Consider the following 27,315-nt stretch of genomic DNA (forward strand, 5'->3'; position numbering starts at 1 on the left):
ATAACCACAGGATATTCCCATGAACCGCGACAAAGGTGAACAGATAACAAAGTTCAGCCATAAAAATCAAAGTGAGACTATCACAGGGCATCCTGACACACATCCAGCTACTTACTGTCAGCGTAGTTTTTTCGCCGAGTGCCGTCCACTTTTCCTGTTTTGTCAATGCAGAGGAAGAACTTGTTGGCAGAATAAAGTCGCCGTAGTCTGACGTCACCCTCCAAGTGATTATAACTGCGCGTGTGCCTTTCCAATGTCCACGAACAGTTGACGCCGCTCGCCAACACCTGAAGGGGCTCATGCCCTACTCGAGGAGGACAGGCCCCTGTGGCACTGCCAGTGGTGACCAGGAGCAGGGTGAAGCATACCAGGGTGAGTGAGGCTGCTCTGGGCAGTAGGATGAGGGGCCCAGAGGAGGCTGCAGTAGTGGCGGCGCTATGGGCTGGTTCAGTACAGAGATGAGCTACGGACGCCGTCCATCTGCACATGGTGGGTCAGGCTCCCAAGGTGCACCTTGTGCAAGCTGTAGGCATGCTGATGATCAAGAGATGTCCTTGTGGAGGGTGGGAGTCCTGAAGAGAGAAGGGAGGGGAATGGCACACACAGCAGATCCTCTGGATGTCACTGATAGTCAATCTCTACTTTGGGGTGACAGCAGGCCTTCCCTCCTATAAGAGCAATGTTTCTTCTGTTGTCATCTTCAGTTTTTGATTTAGTGTGGCAGCTCCTCTGAAAAAGTCTTTTTTAAAGTTCCTCCTATGTACCGCTCCTTCTTTGAATGCTCCCTCCTGCTGTCCTCCTTCTTGAACTGAAGTCTTCTTCACTGGTCCACAAATAAAGTCCTGGGATGTATGAGGATGCACATGTGTGTGTTTTTGTCTGAGTGAGTCTAAGTGGATAAATGTGTGTTTTTATGTGTGTGTGTGTGTGTGTGTGTATGTGCACCTTGCGATGCTCTGCTCTTCCCGGCTGGATAGGAACAAGTTGCTTGTCTGAGCTGCTGACCCGTGGCTGAGAGGGAGTTGAATGAGGATTGGTGACTGACTCTACGTGTGTGTATGTGTGTGAGTGTGTTTGTGTATGCGAGTGTGTGATACTGAGTGAAAGAAGAGAGAGGGAGTGAGTGAGTGAATAGGGGAGGGAGGGAGAGCCAGTGTGTGTTGCGACAGAGAGAGGGAAGCAGTGAGAGTGTGCCTGTGTGTATCAGGGTGAGGAGCAGCAAGTGTGTGTGTGTGTAAGCTCGCACGGGGCAGCAAAGGAGTAAGCGAACGACCTCACGCTCTGCTGTGTGCAGTCAGTCAGTCAGCCCTCTCTTCTGTGCAGGCATCGGCTGAGCTGCCCCATTTTATCATGGGCAGGGCCAATATCTCGAGGGTTGAAAGGAGATGGGTGGGGGGATGGGGCCACAGCACTCATTTATGACAATTTCAGACCAATAATGTTTGTGAAAAAAAAACAAAACTGCCTTTTCTGTTCTTGCTTACATGAGCTTACTCTGGGAGAAACAAGGGCTTTGCTTTGCCTTTCCATGGCTATGGACACCTGGAAAAACTTACATCCCCTTCCTACCCCATGACCTCTGCTGTCTCCCCTTGATGTGAAGCTTTTTCGTAACACGGTCAAATCAGCTCCATTACTAACCAGTGAACCAGCTAGGAGGCCATTTTTTTGACACCTTCACGCTCATTTCTTCTTTCTGGCCACATGGGGCAAATTAAGGGAAGTCTTTCCTTTCCTTTTTTTCTTTCTTTTTTTTTAACTGCTGCTGGTTTGAATCAGGGAGCAGGCAGAAACACAGAGTAGGTCGCAGGAGTGTTGGCAGAGCTTGTCCAGAAAAAGCACGAGAGACTTTTTGATCACCTGTGTTAATATTTCAATGAAACACCCTCTCTGATCTTTGCTTTTTAATTTGGCAGAGCAGGACGGAAATGGACAACACCTTTTTTGCGACTTCCCACACTCTTGTCTGTTTTTTACAAGCTGTGTAATGAACCTGAGTAGGACAGAGCAGAATAGCACAGCCAACCCATGGATTTATGCCATGTTTATATCTGTACAGTTCATACAACCAAGCTCAGTATAAAGACAGGAAAGTTCAGAAAGTTAGTGTGAAAAAATCAAGTGCCTGTGAGAAAGAGAAGATGTGAAAATTCCACAATATGCTTTGACAATCATCTCTTCTTTTAATGGAGTCCTTGTTCCAATTAAGAGACCCACCCTGGGGCCCCACTTGTCCACTGCTGGAAGTGTGTTTGAGGACTTCATGTTTAGAGAGTGTGACAGTAAGTTCACACTCCTTTAGCTTTTTAACCACCCCCCAGAGACTTGCTGTCCCCCTTGCCTCCATTTAAACTTTATCATCAATTAAAAAGAAAAAAAAAAAAGAGCAAAGAGAAAAAGACCGGTCAATTCTCTTTCCAAATTCCCAACTCCAGCCCTCAACTCAGCTGATGTAAAAATCCCAATTTTTAACTTTCCTTTAAACAATGCAGTTACGTTTGTTCACATCTTGCAGCTTGAGCTTTAGTTTTTTTTCCCTTTTCCCCCAAAGCCTTATCGTTTTAACTCTTTCACACAAAAGCTTGTTAGCATGGCTGAAAAATAGGGGTGATAATGAGAAACTAAAATGTGCATGGCAGGGAGAGAAAATTCTGAGTTTTCTGTTCAGATCAGCTCAAGATTGGGTTAAAAAGCACGGTGTTGATGGGAATAAAAAAAAGGTAAAAAAAAGAAAATAAAAACAAAGCAAGGCACTGATGGAGCCAACTTGCATGGGAATTCTTGACAGACTAATCAGTGTGTTACTAAGGCCTGAAACATGATTTCTGTTCTGGGGGAAAAAAAAACATTTTAACCACATTAAAAACGGAAAAAAATAATCCGAATAACAAAGTCCTGGGCCCTTTCCTTCCCCGTTTGCAGATGGAGACATCATTTGTTGCACATGTTGGCAAGTCAGATGGCTTCCAGCTAATAGTCGCAATGGCATCCAAATTTCATGCGTCCGCTCTCAAGATAATTCGTGTAACAGGAATAAATTATTTGTGATCGTGCAAATTCATTGAATATAGAGCTTTTAGTTCATTATGTTTGCACCAACATCACTAAAAGGCTCCTGTTAAATATTACGTGTTCTCAAATTTGTCCTGAGAAAGCTCTTATGTCATTTATGACCTGATCTTACAACTGTCTTTTCCACTGGATTAGAGTGCCAACTATATTCAGTCACAAACTCCAAATTCTTTTGAATTTATTTGTCATTGTTATAACTTATAAATTATAAGTTATAAATACCACTCAAATTATTTTCCTAATGAAAAATCAAAACATAAGGGTCGTAATTTTATCACTGCTTTGTGCATGGAGCTAATCTTGTCATTGAAAATTATCAGTATTTGCTAATGAGACACAATAGAAACTGAATGCATGAAAGCCGTGGATACATTTTTCACCTGTTGTATAAATGTATTTAGGGAATTTCCCTCTTCAGTGCAGCCAAAGGAGAAGGGGATTATTTTAAAGAACCACACGGAGTGATTTACAAAGTTTTATTCTCAAGTGGCTCATCGTCTCCTGCTTTAAAAAAAAAAGTCATGTCTTGAATTTTGTGCTTGACGTGGCTCTGATGGTTTCTTTTGGGAGGAGGCACAGATGTTGCCAAACACCACTGGGAGGAGAAAGATTATTCTATTGTTTGAATTTATTTGGAATACCAGAGAAAGGCATTATCAGAACCTGCAGAAAAACTTATTGCAGAATGTTTTTTCACATATGTATATATACATATTTTAGTTTGTTTAGTTTTAATTGACACACTGAAACTCTGCAGCAGGGATGTCATCCCAGACATTTGCAGAGGAATAAAATGTCACCAAACAACTTGGAGGCCACGACAGTTCACATGCCCTTATTTAAACAGCTCCTCCAATCAAACCGACCATATAGATTGTTTGTTCATACCCTTCAGTTTGATCAGTAATGGCATTCTGTAAGGTACCAGTCTTACAAACAGCAGAAATAGGAGCCATAAGTAATTTTCCACAATGGAGCAGATGTCATTCTCAAATCTTTTATAAATTAACCATTAAATCCACATAGACAGGAAGAAGCTGCTTTCGAGATGCATTGGGTTATTATCACAACAAAAACACTTGGTCACTTCTCGGTTGGGATATACATTCTTTTTTTTAACTCGACCGTCACCCTCATAGACGGCATTTTCCTAGTTGCATCAGTTAAATTAAAACCTTTTGTTTCGGCCTGGAAAAAGATCATGACTTGGGCTAAAATATATTCTTTTTACTACACAGCAGTCGCCCTCATAGATTTCACTCATCACATGTAATTCTTCTCCTGACCAGTAGAGATCACATATTCCTCAAACTTTATTGTAGGTTTTTTTTTCCCCGGCCTGCATTAACAAATAAACTATAACATTTCTACTTTATTTTCCATAATTAGTTTACAGATATCCCAGTGGTGGACAGTTGTGATGATGACTGGGTGTTCTGTTCCTTGTAATTTGGCTACATGTTAGGCTTGAAAGACTAATCTGAGTCAAAGAGCTCATCTTTGGTATTTCAACCGTCATTCAGGTTCATGCTTTCTTGGCCTGTTCTGCTCCGAGAAACAAGCTGCACCTCTGTCTTTGTTGAACTACAGGCTGCTGATTATCATTGTGTGCTTGCATGCAACTCCATGTTAATTTGTGTTTCTCCGGGAGGCTGTTCTGGTCATTACGTAAAAGCAATGGTTGTGTCTGTGTTTGCAGATCAGTGTATTTTTGGAATCATCCACTGAACTGAACAATCCCATCAGCACTGTTTATGATTTGCAACCAAATAAACTGTCTTAGTGAATCTGGTCCATGAAATCTGGATGTGTCAATGCTGTTATGTTTTCATCTAGAATGCAATGTTAATATTTCCAAAGTCCAAATTCAGACACTGCTCAGTCAACAAATGCGTCAGTGTGTAAATTCAACATTACTTAAATTTAGAACAAAAGACCTAATGCTCATAGATCAATGTAAACTGACATTCAGGGCAATATTTATTACATTGCAGTTTGCTCATTATTCCTCATTACTTAGAGTTATATCTTCAGGCATATCAGCTGCATGTAAAAAATGTAAATACTTGGTCCTCTCAAGTTTTTTTTTCTGAGAAATAGGAATCTTTCTGCCAAAAACAAATACTCATCAAGCAAAACAGAGGACTAAGGACAGAGAAAGTATGAGAGAAAAAGAGCAGAACCCCAAGGAAGACCCAGTTGTTCCTTCTTAAGTGAAATTTCCTGTAATTAAAATCATACAATCATTCTATATACTGAATAACTCCTTTAAAGTCAGTGTGCCTCCCGAGGTCAACAACAAAGCTCAGGCTTCATGCGAATGTCAGATGTGGCAGCAGATTGCTTTGTGGTGTCTTAGAAGTAAATGTTTGGGCCCTAAGCTCAGGGCAAGAGCAGGCGCAGGCACAATATGTCTCTTTTGTCTTAATGTCTTAACATGCAATGTCTTTTTGTTTTACAATGTGAATGTTTGATGCCGTAAATAACTGTAATTTACTCTGTTTCATGGTTAAAGCGTACATTAAGAATACAGTCCAGTCCAGATCAATTTGTAATAGAATGGGCATGTAATCAGTTGTATAGCTTCGAATTTCAAAGATCACAAGCGAGTGCCATGTAAGAAAGAAGGCCTCTTTGAGGCTGTAGCTTACTTGAAATTCCCCCAAACTGTGAGATATCAGCAACCTTGTGAGAAGCTACATTATGTGAAATTGAACTGAGCTAAACCTTTTTAAATTAGTGTTACATAGAAAGTTAAGGTAGACACATCTCTGGTCAGCTTCCATTCCGACACATATTGCTGTGAGGGGCCACAGCAGTAATGAAGAGTTGTTTACTTCTTGTACTTGCCTGCATACACAACTTTAGGCACATGATCACATTGAACTAACGAAGACTAATCTTCGTCTGGTGTTTTGGTATGCTGACATTTCACAACACAAACTGATGCAGAGAGCAAACAGTCTATAAAACTGACACACCAGCAGGTGTGTTAAAGAAACTGTGGAAACTGTCAAACAACAAAAAAAATTGATTGGATAAACCATGGAGAGGGAGCACAACAAGCCGCAGTCTAAGGAGCTTTGAAAGCTACCGAGCAGTAAATGTATGTGAGTGATTTTTATCATCTTTGTAAGGGAAAATGATGCAAAACAAGGCACTTTTTCTGGAATTTGTTATTGCTTTTGAAAAACAAGTTGCTTTTTGCTATTACCACCGTAAACTGTCATCATATCCAAGCCGGAATCCAAGCAGCTTTTTATTTTGCCAATGCGCAGCACTACTCAACACATCCACTTTGCAAACCTTGATCATTTTACAGTAAATAAAGTAATTCAAGTTTTGGGGTTGTGTTTTGTGGAGAGGTGGACATGGCTGCGATAAGACTGGCTTCCCACCAGAAGCAGAGCTAAACTGCTGCATCATTTAAATACACCAACAACCCCTCTGCTGCAGCTCAGCCACTGCCTGCACACTCTCTAGAAAAATTCATCACTACACATTTTTGTGTAATGTGTGGTTGATATGACTTGGAAAGGGAAGATGAGAAAGTTGCCCTGTTGTAACCTGGGAACAGTTCCATTTAGTTGCCCCAAATCATCACAGCAGGTAGACAATGTTTTCAATGTCTATCAAATACTGCCTATACAATGCAAATAGGGTGAAAGGTGTGTTGTTGCTGATATGAGGCAAATATGATCAACAGATTACTTTAATGTGCATTTTGTTGAGAACTGCTTTGATGATGTTTACCCCACATTTGAAAACTAGGCACCATGCTGAAACTCTAGGTACAGCTGTAGTGAAGCCTCAGCTGCTGCATTTGAGAAGCACTTCTGGCACAGCCGATATGGATCCTCTAATCTGTCAACACATGAACTGAAATGAAAATCATTACGCTTCACACATTCTGCTGAAAGACCATTCTACTCATAACAGCTAATTACTCATAGAACTCTGTTTGGTCCACACCACATTGGCTTTGCCACAAGCGTGTTTTGTTAGATTCCAGCACGATCTTGTCATTTTATTGGGAATCTAACTCACTCTCAAGATTAAAAACAAAAGTTTTGTTTGGGTTTGTTCACAGGCAGGATCCAGAGTAAGTTAAATGGTAAGCAGTTCATTTACAGAAAAACACTTGGATTTGTGAACATATGGTAAGTACAAGGAAAGGACGGAAGGAGTTCCTCCGGGTGGGTGGCTTGGGTCTCTGGGAGAAGAGATACCAGTTAACATGGGTCACAGGAATTCCTGGAGTGAATGTGTTTCCAGAAGGTAAGTACTGACCGGGAGCTGGCTTGTCTGACCTTTGGAATTACTTCCCTGTGCTAAAACAAGCAGTAAAGGTAATGGCGCTGGCAATCCTCCGGGTAGTTGCTTGGCGGTGAAGAGGCAGATCCAGTTTACAGTCATCCCGAAAGCTAAACAAGGCAAATTGTGACCAAAAAGAAAAAAAAAACTTAAACTTTTAACCTAAACTTAGGACAACTAACAAATTGGCAATAAGAGGAGAGGAGAGAAGACAGGAACCACCAGATCAGCCACAGGTGAGGATGGTGATCAATCAAGTCACCACCAGCCGCCATGCCCACCAGGAAGCAGGTACGACACACAAGCAGAAAACATGGAAGAAACACAACAAATACCACAGAGCCTGGCAAGAAGTGAACAAATTAAAATGTCTATAATTGCAATAGAGAAAACCTCAACGTATTCATCACAATTTATCTTAAATGGCGCAAGAATGTCTGCAAAAACATATGGTGAATCCGTCACACACTTGCTAACACTAGAGATTTCACCAAAAAAACTACAAAACCTCACTGTCAGCCTCATTGTGGTGAATGCAGGTGTTGTTCGTGAGGTGACATGTAACATATAGTCCTTTCTTTGTCTTGGCCATCATAGTGGACTGACCAACTTTTAGACCATCAATGCCATCCTTAGAGAAAAGCATGAATTACCCTGCATCTGTATCCTCTGAGTTGAGTCGAGTTGAATTGCATTGAATTGAAACGTGTTGACCTGCTGTGTGGGTGTGCCGTGAACTGAGAACAGCACTCTGAGAGCCAGGCACCCAAGAAGGATGTTCTCAAGTGGAGGAACCTAATCTTTCCCAGCAGGGATCGAAGCAGCTCTGTAAGTGTATGAATAGAGATAATATCTCTATAATGAGGCCTGTTTTGTACCATCAAAGTCTTCAAAAGGGTCAGAAACCTGACCTCCTTCCTAGCACTGACAATCCCTCGGTAATAGCTCCCTATTATTAATTGTTTTGCCTTCCTGCTAAATTCTTGTCTTGCTTTTTCTCTTTAAGCTCTGTTTTAGCTGCTCACCCTTGGCCTAGTGCTTTTCAGTGTGCTCTGATTTGGCCAGTTTGAGACTGAGGTTTTTTTGTCCCTGTTGTTTTAGATAAATCTTTATCCACCCGCACGATGTTGAGTTTTCTTTTGCTTTGTGAGATCAAGTTAAAAACACTCACATGAGGAAATGACCTCCTTCATAAAAATCACAGCCATTTGATTCTTGTAGTGTCGAAGATAATGGTGCTTATTGTTACAGCGTGCCCAACACTGCCTGTTTTGTTGGTTCAGATCCATTGCAAATGTGGTTGATATCTATGAGCTGTGGTTGGCTGATAAACATCCGGATGCGGTTAAAGGAACTGACCAGACCACCACAACTCAGCCCCACTGGGAAGATTTGCATATCCTGCTTCATGACCATTGTCCATTGTCAGCTGCTTTATGATAAGTGGGTTGTCTATCTGATGGTGCGAACAGTTCTGAGAGATGCAGTGCTTCTGATGATAGCAAGCATAGATCCAAGCGTCTGATAGAAAGTGATCAAAAAATCTGGGTTGTCGGGAATGATGAAACATCTAATCTTCTCTATCAGAAGGACATAGAAACAGACACAAATAGAACAGGATGTAACTGTACAGTTTTTTTTTTTAAAAACAACGCTGATTTGGCATTTCTTCACTTTCCAGAGAAAACAAAGGCTGCGCTGTTGCTGAGATGTTGAGGTACAATAGTTTTGACTGGATTTTGAGGTGGGTCTTGCATCATTTAGGGTTGCAGAAGAGAGGATTAAGATATCTTAAATGACTCACTAATTGAGTGCATCATAGAATGCATGTGTGGGGAAACTGTCAGTCACAGTAGTCAAGTTAAGGCCGTTGAGTGAGCTCAAAACAAATTCTGATGTCTGGCTCACTGAACTGTAATGGTCAGCAGTGTTTTCTTCTGGAAGTCTGCAGTTGAATATATAAAATATATGAATGCCCTGAAGGTCTCAACTTGAGCCACAAAGCGTGATTTAAGAATATTTTTTTAAATAATCGTAAATTTGACACCAAATATGAATCTTTGTGGAATCTCATCAGAAAAATCTATTAGAGGTCATCTTCCACGTGGGATGCCCCTAAGTGATGCAGGATACATACGCACAAACAACAGGCTCACATCCACTGAAAACATGTGCCAAAGGCATTTAGCTGTACATGCGTCTCACGCAGAAAAGTATCTCCATCAAGTTTCTTTGGCCAGGTGAAGCAGTTTCAAAAAGAGCCCTCTCCCCATCTGTTGAACAAATAAGGAGCCCCTACAAAGGTGTGCAAAAGAATCCCCATGATCAAAGTGTATGAGAATGGCAGCCTTGTCCTGGCCTGGCCATTATCTGGCCCCATGAATGCCTGTCTTCTCCTCTTTTGTCGGCTGGGGCATTGACAGTCACTCACCCGGCAATGACTGTCACACCAGCGCAAAGAGCCAGCCGCCGACAGGGGCCGACCACATCAAACGAGGCTGTCAAGGGGCCCCGCTCGTGAACCGTGGCAACAAACACCTCCTGATCCTCACCTACAGCTCAGCGCCAGACACCTACCGCTGTGCTTTCAGCCACTGCCTCCACTGAGAAAAGATGTACTGCCCGGACCTCATTTCCTTCCCTGTCCACCCCCCCCCCTCCTACCCCAGGTCTCTCCTTCTCTCTGTCAAGTAGTGCTTGTGTTAACCTTCAGCCTGCCGAGACACAAAGGGCCGCTAAAGTGTTTAAGAATGCTTTATGGACGCATAACAAGGGGAGGCTGGCACTGCTGGGGGTCAGAAAGTGTACAGGATGTGAATCAGATAAATTTAGATTTTTTTTGCTTTCAATTTTGACCTGAGTCACACTTGATTTAAAGTGCATGACATTTAAACTTCAAAAGTTGACTAGAAAGCAAAGATGATATATTCAAACAGTGTGTAACAAGTACTTAGGTCTGTGTTAAAGCCAGCTTCAGTTTACTTCACTGGTGATAAATGAAACCTAAGGCTGGGATTTATTTAACTCAGTTCACCAGAAGTTTAGATTAAATTATTACTGCCACGACAGCTGTTTTGCAGTAATATGGCACAATCCCTTTGAAAACACACACACACACCTGTTTAGAATTTGGTCATTTTAAGCATCTTATTTGTCCTTGATCATAAGCTTAAAACATTTTGTATTCTTACTTTACATTTGTCATTAACAACAAGGCATCCACAAGACCTGATACCAAATTAAAGCAAGGATTACCTGTCATATACAGTGTTTACTTTTGCACAAGATGAAGGCAATAAATCTACATTTAACCAGTTATGTGGCTCCTATAGCCACTATACAGAAAGATGCAGCTCATGACACCTGAGTTCTACATTATAAGCAAAATACTAAATCAGGTATCTAAAGATAGACATGGAAAATACTGATGAATATATTCTAAAAACATTTCATATCTATGTGGACTGTTTCAATATGTAGATGATTACGAACATGATAAGTAAAAATACAGTGCACGTAATTGTAAGAAGCTCTGTCATCTTACAAGTTCTAACTTGACGTCTCGTTCTGGTTTTATTAGCTGTTGTGAGACTGCCATCTGTAGGCCAAATATAACTGACCCTTTTTTTTGTCTCAAACCACTTTATTAAATAAGCGTGTGGAACCCCTCAGAAGACAGCGATATTGGCAAAAACATTCAGGAATAATGATGTGTGCTAAAGTTATAGCCCTAAGATAACGGAAGAGTGAGAATAGACCCATTAATGAAGCCCAGCGTTTGGTTTACAGGTAGATCATTTTGTTTAAGTTGTTGTAGCCTTTTGAATATCCCTGATTTTGTTCTAAATCCACTCCACTGAATATTCAGTGTTATTATAAGCAAACATTACGAAGAACCCCCAAAATAAATGTCCATCCATTTATCTGCGCTCCTCTCATCAGCCTGATTATCGCTCCTCGCGACCAGCTCGGTCTGATCTAAGATGGCTGCCTAGTGCCCTGGAGTAACGCGGTTATTACATGTCAACATGTCACTCCTCAGAGTATGTTCCCTCGCCAAACGTTTAAGTCGTCGCATTTTGTTTGAAAAATGTGCTGTTCGCGTGTCTTTTGCGGACCTCTGCCAGGGCTGTTCGACGCTTACAAACGGCGCAGTCAGGCGGACATCAGGTGAGGACACTGTGTCGGTTTGATGTCAGTGGAACTGTTCCGTGATGCTCAAGTTTGCCGAGTTTGGTCGATGACTGCAGTGTTTAAAAGTGAACCTGTACTCCAGTGCCAGTTTAAACGAGTGTTTGCCTGATACTTATAGTATTTCTCTTCAAGAACTTAGCCAGTTAGCTGGTAAGTTGGTAAAGATGTTTTGTTGTTAGCTTTCCCTTATGTGCTTCATATCAAAACCAAGACAACCGACATTTTTTTCCTGATCAAATAAACTCCATTTCTGATACTGGTATCTGTGACTAAGGTTATTGATTGGGGTTGGTTAAAAAAGTAAAATAAAATAAAAAGTTGATGGTTTGATGTCCAGCGCCTCTTCGTCCTTGAGTGAGATACAGCACCTTCAAATTGTCCTCGTGTGTGCCTTTGAAAGGAATAATGGGTTACCAATTCTTTGGGATCACCCGAATTTCTGTTTTTGTTCTTTTTTCTTCCCTTTTCTTTTTTTTTCTCTTCTTATGGATGTATTTTGTCTGTTCGTGTGAGTTACAAACGCCCATCAACAAACAAACGTCACATCAGTGATTCTGCTTGCTTATGCTAATATGAGTAATAAGCATTTATGCGTGTATGCTGTGCGTTAGCTGTGCCCAATATTTCCTCAAGATTTAGGTCATGAACAGCTGTCCTGATATTCTCCCTCCTTGACACAATATAACAAACCTGCGCTGAACAGTTAATGCTAATTTAAAGGTGCCATGATACTAGTCATCCACTTGGGAATTCAGTCCAGGTTATTAGTTTAGTAGATTTTGAAGTTGATTAAAAATTATATAATTATAAGTTTAGACAGTTTGCTGTGAAATCCGTCATGGAGATGCTTTTCCATGAAAGCCAATGAAGACATCCTCTTACTGTCCACGCAGATCTTGTATTTATTTCGCTTTCAAAGTATCGTGGTCAGCTGTGAGGTGGTGCTTTTGTGTGTGACTCTTATCTCAAACAGAACCTGTAGCAGGTTGGGTTTCCAGCACAAGTTGTCATGGTGATATAGCTCATTACACGGAGCCACTAATCCTGCTTTTCGGTGCGAGCGCCAGGTTCTGAGGTAGCTGAGCGTGATAATTCAGGGGCTTTTGGTTTTGGTGTTTTGTGCTCTTTCACCTCCTCATCTCACCGTTGGGGAACACTTCGGTGCACTTTTGCAAAAATGAAAAGTGGGGGCACTTTTTTGTTCGTTTGTGTTTGCATTTGTTTTGAAACGCTTCCTTTTACAGAAAGTTTGTCTTGTTGTGAATCTGGTAAAAACGCCCTGCTGGCGTGTTGTGATCAAGGCACGATTCCCAGCAACCAATCATTTTTCGATGGGTTCCTCTCAGTACACGGTGGCTTCTGGAAAAGCTGTTTGCAAACAGGCTCACACGCTTTTTCGGACAGCTGCTTATGTGTTATTGGCTCAGTTAGAATGTGTGCGTGAGTGAGTCAGATCACGTTTCATAAATCGTCTGCTCAGAAATCTGAGTTATTCCAGAAGATCAAAAGCCTGTCCTTAAAGCCGTATGACATGGGAAGATGCAGTTAGATTGAAACTGAGATGACCAATAACAGCAGTGAGTAACAGAGTGAAAATGTGAAGCCGTTTATTGTTGTTTTCTTTCCTTTTTTCTTTTCAGGAGCACATTTGCACCTTCCAACGCGAAATGTTTCCTCCGCTATCCCTAAGTCAGAAGATGCAAAGAAGCGTGTTCTCGAGCAATCTCAGTTGTTAGACGGTAAGTTATCACTGCACGGGGGCACCAAATATTGGAGCATCAGTGAGATCATGGAGGTTTTCCTCTCCACTATGTGTGCTTCTAGGCAAGCTGCATTTGAAATCAGCGTTTTTTTTGTTACCAATTCCAGGGTTTTGCTCGGTCTCTGCTTTTACGGGCTAAAAGGTCTCATACAGCGCATCTTCTGTATTTCAGCATAACATATCCCTTTCTTTTCTTCTTTTTTTCTTTCTTATCAGTGCTGGAGGCCAGAATCCAGCAGCTCCAATCTGATGGCGTTCTAGATGTCCAACATGCAAATGTGCAGCTTGTTAAAAATCCTTCCTATGGAAGAGGTGCTTTGTCTGGTAGGGAGAAAACTGACATTCCTAAATCTGGACAGACTGTCGCTAAAGGAGGCTCTAAATCTCAACCCAGCCGCTGGATGGAAAAGTTGACTCAGGAGAAGAAGAATAAACTTAAGAAACAGAAGCACCTCCAGCAGAATATACAAAAAAGTGTAAAGGACAATGGTCCCCAAAAAAGCTTCTTGCCCACTGGTACAACACACAAAACTCTATCCACTGCTACTAAAAAGAGCAGAGGCGCTTTGAAGCTGTCGGAGGAAATTCATGCCGCAGTTTCTTCAGCCGCTCCGGCAGCTGCTGTGACCACAGGGAAAGCGGCTGTGACCGCAGGGAAAGCTGCTGCGCCGCATAAATCATCCAAACAGAAAGGAAAAAAGTCCAAAAAAAAGGAGTCCGGCGAAGAGGTAAAGAAACAGGATGGTACTGACGGCTTGGGCAGGGAAGAGGAGCTGGCTGAGGTGGAGGAGCTTGAGAAGGAACATCAAGTAAGCCACTGGACGTCCTCGGGTCCCCCAGAGTGCCTGCAGGAGGGCAGCAAAGGAAGTGGATCTGCGGACATCCAGCTTAGCATCCGCTCCTACCTGGAGGCGTGCGTATTTGCGGGGGAGACTGAGCGGGCTCATCGATTCCTGCTCAGTCAGCACAGAGTTATGAGTCGCCGTAAAGTTCTCAACACGGAAGTTTACAACATCATAATGAGGGTGTTGGCCAAGAAGGTAAGTGCGAAAAATGAAGAAGCCCCTCCTTTTCGACCGTGTAAGACGCTTCTGTTTCTATGGAGATATTTACAGTTGAAAGGTAGATAAACTGCATGTTGCTGGTATATCATTACCAGTTGCAGTTTTCAGTGATATTGCAAGTGTTTGGGTGGTGGCTAACCGATCACCATGCTTAAACTGAAAGAGTGCAGTCTTACGCCGAGGCCAATGTCACCTCTCAGATATATGCAAAGGGATCGGAATGTGTACCAAAGTTTGACGGGAACCTCCTCTGCTTAGAAATTTTCTCGTGGAGTCATTCGAGCCAGGAGTTTTTGTTCCGTCTTGCTGCTTTTTTTTATTGTTTGTTTGTTTTGCTCAGTCATTTGGACAATCAAATCATCATGACAGTGAGCCAGAAAGCACAATAACTGCACTTTTACCAAAGCAGCTAAATGGAACTCAGCCATAAGCAATTTTATTGTTAGGACCTGTGCTTTGCCTACAGTGACGAGTCCAAAAAAAAAGAATACACTCACACTGTGACTTAAAAGTTGAGGGGAGGATTTTCCTTACACCTTGTTACACATTCTCTTGTTTTCTGCCCATTGACAGAGTATTCTTTACCTTTTATTTGCCACCTAAAACATTTCAGTCTCATCTCTGATTGGTAGTTTTGTTGAGCCAAATCATGACTTCTCCCCTCGGTGTCCTGAAGTGTCACTTGCGCACCTGTCGTTGTGTGACGTGAGCTTTAAAGCAGGGGTCATTGCTCTTCTGTGTCTCTCCTCGTAGGGCACATTAAATCAGATCGGCCGCATCTTTATTCTATTAGAAGAAGCTGGTCTGAAGCCCAATCTGGGATCCTACTCTGCTGCTGTGGAGTCCATGGGCCGCAATCCAAACTGCTCCCCAAAAGTCGTTTCGAGGTACGCAAACGCACACACCATCGCACCCACAAGGATCAGGCATAGATGTGTTTATGATATTATGCATTTGTTTCACACATTTGTGCAGTAGGTTACCAGAAGGGGTGTCACTGTGTGGCTACAGGATAGATGATGTGAGGAACAGCAGCAGCAATTCAGAGACTCACCACCAGGAGTCAGACTTTGTTTATGGTTTTCTCTGATGGCCATGATTTTCTGTTTTCCACTTTTTTGTCTTGATAATCTGAAGTGTTCTTGAAGTGCTCCTCGTGTTTCTACTGTCTGTTGCAGCGCGTTTAGCTCTGCCAGGGCAAAAGCTTGTGGAAACTCCGGGCCTGACGTTAAAGCATTAAACCAGTTTACCAACAGTGTGTAAAGTATCGTGTGCGCTGTATTCTCTGCACGAGTTCAGAATCCATTCCTATAGACCGTGTACATCCCAGTGTTTAGAGTTTCTTGCTGCGCTCACACTTTATGTGTGAACACATTTTATGCGTCAGTGCTTATATGTTGCATAGCAACTCACAGTCAGCAGAAATTCTCAGACCATAGTCGGACTCAAAAACAGGCAGATAAGCTTAACATTGTTGTGCAAGGGCCCTTTTTGTTAGGTCACCTATTGCAAAAAATGGAAAAACAATCATCATTAAAACCATGTGGGCCCAACCGGACATATGTGCCTACTGGTGGAAGCTTCTGGTAACAGACAGCAGAGCTGGTGTGAGAGCAAGGAAAAGCAAATACATTGTTGGCTTTAGTGAGTTTTGACATGCACTGATACCATTCTCACTTTTACAGCCCACAGCACTGCCTCAGCACTAACTGGCACAAGGCACTGGCAGTAATCTGACACATTCTTGGTCATCATATTCATTGATGCGCTTGATTTATTGCATGGCATTTAGCTGAAGAGAGATAAAAAAAAAACGGATAACAAATGCAGTCAGCTGGCCCGCTGCATGTGACCAACTGTAAATAATTTGATTAGTGGTTTCTAAAAAGCTGAATCATGCGGACTAATCGTGCGTTTTCTTTCTTTTTCTTTGAAAGTTTTTTTTGTAAATGGAGAGCAGAGCTACACAATCTGACGCAAAGCTCTTTGGAGGGTAACGCGAGTACTCAGAGCTGGAGTCATTTCAAGTCATTCTTATTTATGACGCGCTAATTAGGCTTCACATCCAGGTCAGATCTCAGACACACTCACATGTGCACACACACACACACACACACAGAGTTAATGATAGAAACTTCACTGGAGTTGACGCTAAGCTGTGACCATAGGGTTCATTATCAAAGCGTTTTCTCTACAGTTACAGCTGTGTTCATACGTCTTTGGTAAGGCAGACAAAGCAATCGTTGTCGTTGCATTGGCTGCAACTCGCAATTCTAGCAATCTGTGATCGGCCCCAAAGATCCCGGTGCAGATAAAAGCAATGTTATGCTCTTAGTACAAGTTAAATGAATGAGTCATACAGTGCTCATGTAGAGGCAAATGGGCTTTATGTAGACGAAAACTGTCTTTTTTTGCAACGGTCTGGAAACATTTTTCTTTGGCCTTTTAAAAACTGTAAATTCCATACGGCTTTATGGCTGCTGCCATGCTGCTGGAGATAATCTCAAGAGGCCATTCGGGGACCTTTAAGGCAACACTGTAGATGGAGAGCAGGGAGCACAGTGAAGAGAGATGCTTAGTGCATCATGGGAGGTCTCATGGGAGCAGCCTAGGCCTAAAGCTGTGCAACTGCAGGGATGGTTGAGCATCACCTGAGCCAGCCCCAGCTATAAGCTTTATCTAAAGTAAAGTTTAAGGCTTATTCTTAAAGGTAGAGTGGGTCTGCTTCCCATACGCAAACCGATTCCACAAGAGAGGAGCCCGTTGGCTGAAAGCTCTTCCTCCCATGAAAACTCGCAGGTATCTTCCCTACTTTTTTTTTTTTAGTCTTTCTGCCAGTTTTGAAGAATGTCCCAACTTATCCTGTAATGACTGGCGTAAGAACATGTGATTGTGTGAATGAATCATGGTTCGTTCCCAGTTACCAAAACAAAAAAAACTCGCTGATGTTAGAGTTTCTTAGACTTTCTGTATCTTAAAGAGTGTTCAGAAACTGAATGCACAACTAGACTTAAATGAAAGACTTAAAGAGAATTCTTCTCACAGATTTCCATCTTCTGATGTAGGAATATGGGAGATTATTCCCTCTCTCCTGTCACATGTGGCTCGATGGATTGTTTTCAGATCCACCTTAGTCATGTCGAGTGCTGTTGCAGTAACCACCCAGGCAGGAAAACACACACACACACACAGACTCTCCTTTTGCACCCCGGGGACATCACCCTATGTGGTGTGGTCCAATAATGGGACAGGTGGCAGGGCTGTGGGGATCTGGTTGGTCCATCGATCACTGTAAGCCGATGCTTCTGTTACGCTTCTGCTCTGCAGCGGTGCACTCCTGCTCTGTCTTTCTTTTCTACTTCCTCCCTCACTGTCATATTTTTCTCTGTCACTACAGTTCCTTTTTCCAATGAGATCCCTCTTGCCCGTTAAGTCACCTCTACTGCATCCTTGCCTTCGGTTTTTGCCCATTTGCTTCCCACTTCTATATTTCTGTCTCTTACTCGCATACGAGTAACACGCACACACGCACACACACACACACACACACACACACTCATCCTCTGAATTTTTCCCTTTGTAAGTGCTATGTCCTCAGAGCTCTAAGTTCCCTTGAGTGCAGCAGAGCAGTCACCAGGCTGATTATGCTCTATCTGTCAACCTCTCTGCCCTCTTTGTTCCTCTGGACCACACTGCCAGCTCTCAGACTAATCCCGTCTTTGTGCAAAGTTCTCTCGTTTGCTCGGACCCAAATTGCACATTTTATCACCAGAGACTCCTAGACGTTAGTGAAATAGACAAAAAAAAATTGGACCCCTTTGGCTCGCCTTGGAGATATTTCCAAACAAAGTTTAGTTCTAAACATAAGGCAGAATCCTCTGTTGCTCTTTTGCTTTTCTCAGTGATGTGCAGATGCCTGTTTACTTCTGATTAGATTTAATAGGTGGAAGCTGCTGAGCCAGGGTTTCCTCCAGATGCTAATTAGTGTGCTGTTATTTCTAATTGTCTTGAGTAAAAGGTGTGCAGGGCGAAGCAGAGCTCTGTGGTCGATGACAAATGGGTTTTCCTTACCTCTGTCTCTTGGCTTTGGCCATGTCGTTCTGTTGTTGGCCCCTAGGGGGCAGTGCAACCTTACATGCTAGCTATGTAGTGCATACAGCCGTCATGTCAGTTTTATTCATATTTTACAATATTACTGTTCTTTTCAAGCATACATTATAGTATCCAAATGAAATTTGGTCATCCAGTGAAGCCTAAATACAATCTGTGAGTGTCTGTTGATCCTTCCCCATTCAGACTTTGTAAGAATTCGACACAAGAGCTGTACGTGGACTATAAAGCTACATCAGTGTGAAGCCTAATAACGAAAAAAAAAACAAAGAAAAATCAGAAATAGAAGACAAAATTTGTCACTTTAACCCCTCAACCCCACTGATCACAGAGGAATAAAGATTCATTAGACTGAAAATATTCATTCACGATATTCCTTAACTGAGTTAAGGAATAATCATCTCATTTGTATTCCATGAAGGAATTTCTCATTGGCATTATCTGCATTCTGCAGTCTAGTCATGAAGACTCTGCTCTCTCTGGGAGATCCTGAGGAGATTTTATTCAAATAAACATTTCACTGATGTCGTCTGTGGCCATCTGCCTCCATATTAAACTGATTCTTTGAGTCTGACAGAGGGCCCGTTGATGCAAATTTGTGAATTGATATTCTATTACTGTCAATCAGGCTAGTGGGCGCCATACAAGGATCCCAACGTTTTTTTTTACGTTTTCTTTTTCTTATCTTAAAGCTGAATTAATCAGACACACAGCGAGTTATGATTGTCTTAGTATGACAACAGGCAGGTCAGATGCCCGTGAACCCTCAACCTTTGATGAAGGAAACATAAACTGCGGGGCTCCTGGATTAAACTCTATAGGTTGGAGCTAAGTTTACTTATTGATCTGCAAACTAAGCACTAATGTGTAAAAAAACTATTGGAGAATTATTTCATGATTATTACTATGCTAAAAGCCAGAATCCATGACCAGGCAGAGTCATTCCGGATCTCCACTTGAACAACGCAGAGTTCACCAGTTGGATTGGGGGGGACCCCTTAACGCTAACTCTTGGTCTGTATGTGCAGGTGCCTGAACCAGATGGAGCAGGACGGCCTGTCTGTGGACAATCTGTTCAGCGAGTGTGTGTTCCGACAGGATGAGAGGGACATGGTGCTGAAGGCCATCCGCGCTGTAAAACCCGACTACCAGCCCAGCCTTGATCTGCACACGAGCCCGTGTTTGTCGCCCCTGGTTCAGGACTTCTACAAACAGGTACGACGGGCCGCTTTACTCCGTTCTCTGTTTGATAGAGAATGTGTCATGATACAAGAATTCCACCCAAGTTTTTCTTGAACACTGAATATGACTTTATTGAGAAATGAGTTTTCTCTAAGCCTGACTGGAACATATGTTTTGCCAGTCGAGGCACCAGAGAGCCGAGAAAGCTGTCAGAAGGCTCCAGCGTGACTACGAAAGATTTGATTGTCACCCCCTCACAGCCAGACAGGCACGGGCCTATTTATAGTCCGCCAACTCTGTCTTCTAATGGGTCTTTTCTGCTTGTGTTGCCTGTCTTCCTCTCACCTCTCCTCCTTTTCCCACCTCCTTTCTCCTTGTGATTCTCACATGATTCATTAACAGCTTTTTGAACAGTTGTAGTATTTTCAGCCTCAGTCTGTGCACCGTTTTCTCTTTAGATCTCTTCTGAGTGGCATATTTTTGGTCCTTTCTGTGATATCGTGGGCCTGTGTGTGTGAGATTGCCACAATCAGCAAGTTGTATGTTTTTAACAAGAGAGTGTATGTGAGACTATGCCACTTTGTGACAGGCGAAACAGGTCATATGTGACTGTTTCATGACTATTGGCCCCAGATGCATCTGTAAAGGTATTTGGTTATTATCTGACGGCTTTGACTTTTTGGCAGGTCACAGTGGCTTAAAGGCTGTCCAAATAACTGCTTCACCAGTTAACAGAGAAACAGACTGGATGGTCTCTGGAGGATTTTGATTTAGTGTTCGCAGCCGAGGCTCAGTCTAATTAGAACATTGTTTGTTGGTGTGAAAATGGAATTTTGATGAACTCGAACATCGTACAAAATGCAGTTTGATCTCGTTTCAGCTTGTCATCAGAGCTTGTCTCTTTTTCTCTCATCTATTTTTTCATTTGGAAACGGGCCTATAAGCTCTCTAATATTGCTTATCCGCAGCATTAAGTGCTGAGTGCCACTCACTGTCCCGTTCAAACTGTCTTTATTGTACTCCGTTGAACTCAGAAAACCTGAGTGATTTCACTGGGGAAAATTGTTGTCTCTTCAGTTTTTATTTTATATTATCAATTATTGTTTCGAAACTTAAACTGTGTGTGCTGCAGAGCAGAAGCTTGCTTTCCTCTGCACACCAGACACAGCTGCTTTGTGTTTCTCTAAACTATCATGGCAACAGTCTATTGACTTGTCTTTTATTGTGCTGTCAGGTGAGCAGTACATGTGTCATACCGCCCGACGCTTTGAGAGCTCTTTCCCTCTAACAACCGATTTAGTCCCCTGTGTTTCGTCTACTGTTCTGCACTGCACTGATGATATCGTATTGGCATGTAAAGGTCACTGTTAAGAGTTAGTTTTGTTAGGTTTGCCTATATATGTCAGAGGGCCTGTACAAAAATATGGTTCTGATGAGAGGAGAGAAGCGCTGCACCAGATGGACACAACTGACTTCTTTGACCAGGTCATTACTTTTAGGAACTAAGCAAACTGCGTGCTTGGATTTATCTTTCACCTTAACCCTGTCAAGATTTCATGGTTTTATCAGGGTTTTAGAAGTTAACTTCAAGGCAGGAAGGTTCCTCTGCCTCATACAGTATTAAATGTCATTTCTATCTGTCTTGTCTGCTTGTTCTTTCCATGTTTTAGAGGGAACTCCACACCTATCCAAAACTCGACTTCACTCAAGAGGAGCTCCAGGAGTGTTTCAAACGTCAGCTCAGTGTGGAGCAGGCCTGCACTGTCACCATCGACTCTGTGGAGGGTGCCAAGCCCATCACTGAAAACATGGCGAAAATGGTAGAACAACTATCCAACTAACCTGCATCTTTTCATCTTCACCCTCATGCTTAGCTGTGATATAAACACCACCTCCCACATACCGGTCCTCTACGATGGACTGCTGGAAGAACATAAACTTTTGTTGCAGTTTTGTGCTTCAAGTCTGTACAAAATGTGCACACGTTTCCAGAAAATACTCTGCCTTGGCACATATTATGCTTAGTTTTGTGTATCTATTTTAATATTTATTAATGATCTTTCAATCTCCATCTTCTCTAGGTTTTGAAATGATACACAGTCAGGCCTGACATGTTATAGTGTGAAATGCCCTATTCTTGTGCAGTGCCTTCTTTCCAACTTTGGCATTTACTCTTCAGCCTGGCTTGTCTGCCTTTGCAGATGGGCTATGTAGGAAGCGAGCAGGCTGAGAGTCCCTGGTGGTCAGGCAGCATTTACAGACCGCCAAGGCTGAATAATAATGTATTGTAATGGAGGCCTCTGGGGAGTGTGCAGAGTCACCTCTCCAACCAATCCACAAGCCAGACTGCGTCTCTTCTTCAGTTAAACTACTGACTACTGAAGAGAGGAATTATCAACTTATCAACACAGTGTTGGACTTTTTGCTTTAGCTCAAATCCCACATTTATTTCCCTAGAGTAGAGTATTTAAGATTGAGAGAGCAAATTGGTTTAGATGGTTTAGATACAAATGAAGATAATGACTGACAGTTGCTACCATTTTGATGTTGTAAAACCATAGATTTTCAAATAGTGAAGATCATTGTATCTTTCTAAATCTACGGACCCAAAAGATGGATGATTTGAATGATTTAATTCAGAGCAAGACAAACAGAACCAAAGTGCGACATTTTGTAGTAAAGTCTGGCTAAGTTAGCAAGTGATTAGCTCGTCTTAGTTTAGCTAAACATTAAGATTGGCTTATACTGTGAATTAATTTGTTTGCACAAAAGAATTAGAGTAGATATGACATAGGAATTGATATTCTTGTTTTTTAAGCTTACTGTCTGTACCAAAGGCTGGCTGTTAGTCAGCAATAGTTAGCATGTTGCTAACTCTTATCAACTGAATGTAGCTAGTGGTGTTTTTCCATTATATGATACAGTACAGCTCCTTCTGTGTGGTTTTCCATTACAGGTAGTACCACGTTACTAACTGAGACTGATAATTAGCGACACTTTTCATTGTACATCCTCAACCGAGGTTCCAGACGAGTCATGCCGATGCTATAAGGGCACGTGGAAACGCTGCAGAACGCTTATTGGTCAGGGAGTCATCGCCTGTTTCTTTTGTCAGACAGCAAAAATTATGTCTGAATCTTCGACTACATGTTAATCCACTGTCTCTATCACAGCATTTCCAGACTGCTGCTCTACTCGGATTAAAATAACTGCTGCACCACCTGCACTTATAAAACAACTTGCGGTGTCTTCAGCTTGCAGTATGTCAACTGTCTCTGCTGGGATTTCAGATTTTGCTCATATTTAGATGTACGATGATTTTACTTGTTAGAAGCGAGATGTTCCTTCAAGTGAGTGAGACCTGAAAAGCAGCTAAATCTAAAGACATAGTCCTCAAGTTAGCCTTTATTATGCTGTACTGTAGCTCCAGCTATTTTCTTATTATTTCCAATACTACCAGTCTTCCTTTAATCTCCATCTACCAGAATTTGACTCATGAATGATGAGTAATGATTTCTAAATGTCTCCTAAAATCCATTTTCTAAGCCAGATACAAGGAGAGGTTGAAAAGGCTTCTCCTTGCTGTTTCAGTCATAGATGAATATGAATTCTTTTTCAATGAATGTATTTTAGTCCTGTTCATCTGAAGGTATCGGAGCCAAACAAACCCAGCCATCAAACAGAATTTGTATCCATGTTACACAATGACTTAAATCCACTGAGAGCACACTGTGTCTACTGCTCCACAATTTAAATGGGTCTCCATTTGGATTATTCATTGTCTGATTTAAAAAAAAAAAAAATTGTAAGATTGTTCATTTAGTTGTTTTTTTTTTTTTTTCTATTTAAGCCTTTGTATATTTCCCTCTGTCATACATTAGATGGATGACTTCCAGTCTATTGTCTTTCAGAGGGAGATGCTGGCCGAGCATCGGGCACAGTGGCAGAAGATCCTCCTCCAAGCCCTGAGGGAGAGCAAAATGATCCTGGCCAACACCAACACCAAGGACTACAAGCTTAACCTTTATCCCTATCTCTGCCTGCTGGAGGATAGGGAGTATGTTGACATTATGATGCAGGTAATGCACGTCGCCTAGGTCACCCCACCACTCAGCAAAAATGCCAGACCAAGATGTAACACTTCTCTGTAAGACTTCTCTGCATGTGAAAGAAATATGTTTGATATATGGCAGGTTTATTTTACTACATTATGCAAAAGTTGTGCAGCAGCGTCACTGTTAATCTTTTTTCTCGAAAATGCTTTTGTGTAATTTGATGGAACCAGTCTGGGAAACCACAAAACACAAATCAGATAGCTGACAGTGACAACAGCTGGCAAAGCATCAGGTTTTTGTCAGCAAAGCAGAACATGCTTTGATCATATTCCTGTGCTGTCAACACTGACAACTACACGGGGTATGCTGTTAATTCTGAGGAGGCCATTTTCACCACGATTCCTCAGATGACAAAGCGGGTTTTCATTATTCAGGTGTCACTCGTGCTTTTGTGTCTCTGACTCTTTGAACTGCGTTTTTACTCTTGTCCAGAGTGTCAACAACTTGCCTCCTACTGGAGAGTCACTGAAGACTTTGGCGAGCGATCTGGGGAACAGGGTCTACACCAAGTACTCTGTGCAACAGAAGCAACAGAATCAGATGGTGGAAAAGCTGAGAAACATTTATAACGCTTACACCGAGCTGCTGGCCAAAGATACAAAGGTAAAAAAAAAAAAAGAAAATGAAGTAACACAACATCTTACTGGTTGTAAATGGATCCACAGCGGAGCTTGAATTTTTAGTGTCCCGTCTCCACGTAAACGTGATCTAAAACACAAACCAAATAAGTAATCAAAGAGAGTCGGTTGTTTTAAACCAATGGGATGACCATGAGGGTTCAGTGGATGCTCTGTTATATTTAGAGACCATACATCCATCCGTTTTCTATACACGCTTAATCTAATTTAGGGTCGCAGGGGGGCTGCAGCCTATCTCAGCTGTCATTGGGCGAGAGGCAGGGTTCACCATGGACAGGTCACCAGTCCATCACAGGGCCACACAGAGACAAATGAGACGCTCACACTGACTCCCAGGGCCAATTTAGAGTCACCGGTTAACCTAATACGCATGTTTTTTGGACGGTGGGAGAGAACCCACGCATACAGAGAACTATTTAGAGACCAGGGATTTAAAAAAGTATTGACGTCATCACATCTTTATGGTAGCGCATCATTACATGAACAAGATTTCTGAGGACCTCATAAGCAGAGCTGTAGGTGCTCTTCTGGCTGGGAAATGCTACAAAAGCATGTCTAATGAATTTGGACTCCACTAATCCATGGTCAAACATACTTAGTCTAGTTTAGTCTGTCTAGTTTTCCTTAGTTGGATAACAACCGATATGAGAGTTTAATTCATTTTTTCCACTTAATCAAAATACTTTGTGATGGTGAGTATTACTCTCTCCACATCTTTGATTTATTATCAGCTGAACAACCAGCTTTGTTTTCCAGTCAGCGTCACTGACTCAGTGTTTTTCATGGCTGCAGTACACCGGGGATCTAGACCATAATGAGGAAGAGCTTGTTAAGCTGCAGATGTCGGTTAGACTAGAAGCTATTGAAGATGTGTGTTTTCTGTGAGGTATTTTATTTGCAGCCCTTAAAATGATGCCACTTTTGATGCTTTTTGTTGTGACGCCTCATCTGAATTCTCACTTTACGTGTTTATATTGTCATAAATCAGTTTTAAAGCTAAACTTTAAAAAAAAAAAAAAAAAAGCTGACTTATTCTTATAGACTATTATAACCCGCTTAAAGTAGAAAACTTTATCTAAGCAGATGTTGTTCACTGCTGTTGTTTTCTTCAGATGTGTAACGTCCTGCCAAGGGAGCAGTGGAGGAACCTGGAGATGGAGCAAAGTTCAGGGCCCACGCTACAGGGGGGCGAAACAAGCTGGCCATACATAGTATCTCTGGAGCTGGGCACCTACTTGGTGGACATGATGGTGAAGAACCTCAAAATTAACAGCGATATCCTGAACCCAGCTTACAACAGAAAGCTCATCCCCATCCTCTACCACATGTACACCTTTCGCAGCACCCGCCAGGTACAGTTGAAGAAGAAGTCTTTGTGGGTGCTCTGTGGGAGATTCCTGCAGAGATATTATAGAAGCACGTGACTGGATAAGCCAAAGCCGGTATAGATTCTTGCCTCCACAGGAGAGTTGAGACTGCTTGTCGAGGTCCTTTGGGTCCTCTTGGCCTTTCTGATAAAACCATTCAGATCCCTTTATGATTGAATTCGAACGCCTTTTATGGACTGGTAACAGGATTTCGGAGCATTAGCCTTGACCAAAAAAAGATCCTTTCAAGTTGATGTGGAAAAAATGGTCAAGGGTTGTTGTTAAAAGGATCTTCTGTAAACCAACATCGAATGTATTCGGAAGGATGAAATATAGAAAAATGAAACGACAACACTCCTCCCTTTGAGGATAAATAAAATCAGTTAATAGTCGTCGTCACTTCTCGATGACGATACATAATTAGTCTGAGTGTGATTAGTTTAAGCAGCTGTGCAGTTGAGCCCTTCCTTAGTATGTAAAAAGCTAAAGAGGAGTGGAAACAAAAAGAACTACCTTTAAAGACTCTTGACCTTCGCTCCGGTCACAAAGATTGCTCTAGAGCCTGTTATCTTGAACACTTGAACACCCTTTTATCCAGTGTGAAACAGTGATTTCCAAAACCCTTTTTCCCCCGGTGTGAATTGGCAGCGGTACGGCTGAGTAAGATGAATAGGTTCCTGGCTAATCCCTCTCTTTTTTTTTTCTTTTTTTTATGTGTCCCCTTAATTGGTTCACTGATTTACTGCCATGGGAGCCTCCAGGAGGGTGAGGTGACCATGTTCGGAGAAACGGACAAAAAGACGGACAGCGTGGCGAATTGTTTGAAAGGGGCACACTGTAGCAGAATGTAACTCCTGTGTAATTTCTATCTTTATTTAATGCCTCTCATTCTTAAAAGCCCTCCTTTATGTGGTGGTTAGCCCATCAGGGGGGATCCTAATGATTTTCCAGCACAGCAGGAAAGTCTGATTCATTGGAGCAATGCTAAGGTGTTTCTGTCGGATTACTGTCAACAAATGATGGTGTCTATGTACGGTCCGGCATGCTTTAAGAGCCTTTAGTTAACACTAGACCAAAATGTGTCATCATAATCAGATCCCTGGAAACAGATGTCGGAATGTGTTGCTGGCACGATTTTACATTAGTATTAATCTTGAACTGATTTACATAGCATGCCGAGCAAGTGCTTTCCATGACATTAGCTGTTTTTCTTTTCTTCCAAATGAGTCACAAATTAATCAAAATCTTCAAAACAAAATGAGAATATGCGCACATTTGCATCCATTACAATTATACTATTGTGGGTTCATCAAGCGGACTGCTGTGGAGCTCCAACGTTCGAGGCAGAACTGCAGATGTGGCAACAAAAAGACGCGTAGTTAAAGGAACAGTTATTAAACTTCAAAAGAAAATGAAAGAAAATATGAATAAATTTGATGCTAAGCCTGGCGACAGAGAGCACAATCGGCAGTGGAAATTGAGACTTGTGAACGATTG

General features: G+C 42.1%; 2 protein-coding genes across 2 annotated transcripts in view; one reads left to right on the plus strand and one right to left on the minus strand.

Moving 5' to 3' along the window:
- fgf22 (fibroblast growth factor 22) overlaps positions 1-1,313 on the minus strand; it is a 29,360-nt gene extending 28,047 nt beyond the window's left edge. Inside the window, exon 1 of the mRNA XM_072389761.1 lies at positions 116-1,313. Within this exon, the coding sequence (XP_072245862.1) occupies positions 116-488 (373 nt within the window). The 5' untranslated portion in view covers positions 489-1,313. The remainder of the gene's footprint in view (positions 1-115) is intronic.
- Positions 1,314-11,379: 10,066 nt separating this feature from the next.
- polrmt (polymerase (RNA) mitochondrial (DNA directed)) overlaps positions 11,380-27,315 on the plus strand; it is a 37,066-nt gene continuing 21,130 nt past the window's right edge. Inside the window, exons 1-9 of the mRNA XM_072389763.1 lie at positions 11,380-11,556; positions 13,221-13,319; positions 13,559-14,382; positions 15,160-15,293; positions 19,545-19,731; positions 21,369-21,518; positions 23,610-23,777; positions 24,246-24,416; positions 25,564-25,803. Of these exons, the coding sequence (XP_072245864.1) occupies positions 11,415-11,556; positions 13,221-13,319; positions 13,559-14,382; positions 15,160-15,293; positions 19,545-19,731; positions 21,369-21,518; positions 23,610-23,777; positions 24,246-24,416; positions 25,564-25,803 (2,115 nt within the window). The 5' untranslated portion in view covers positions 11,380-11,414. The remainder of the gene's footprint in view (positions 11,557-13,220; positions 13,320-13,558; positions 14,383-15,159; positions 15,294-19,544; positions 19,732-21,368; positions 21,519-23,609; positions 23,778-24,245; positions 24,417-25,563; positions 25,804-27,315) is intronic.

The sequence above is a fragment of the Leuresthes tenuis genome, unplaced genomic scaffold (genome assembly GCF_036924035.1).
Source record: "Leuresthes tenuis unplaced genomic scaffold, fLeuTen1.0.hap1 SCAF_7, whole genome shotgun sequence".
Lineage (NCBI taxonomy): Eukaryota > Metazoa > Chordata > Actinopteri > Atheriniformes > Atherinopsidae > Leuresthes > Leuresthes tenuis.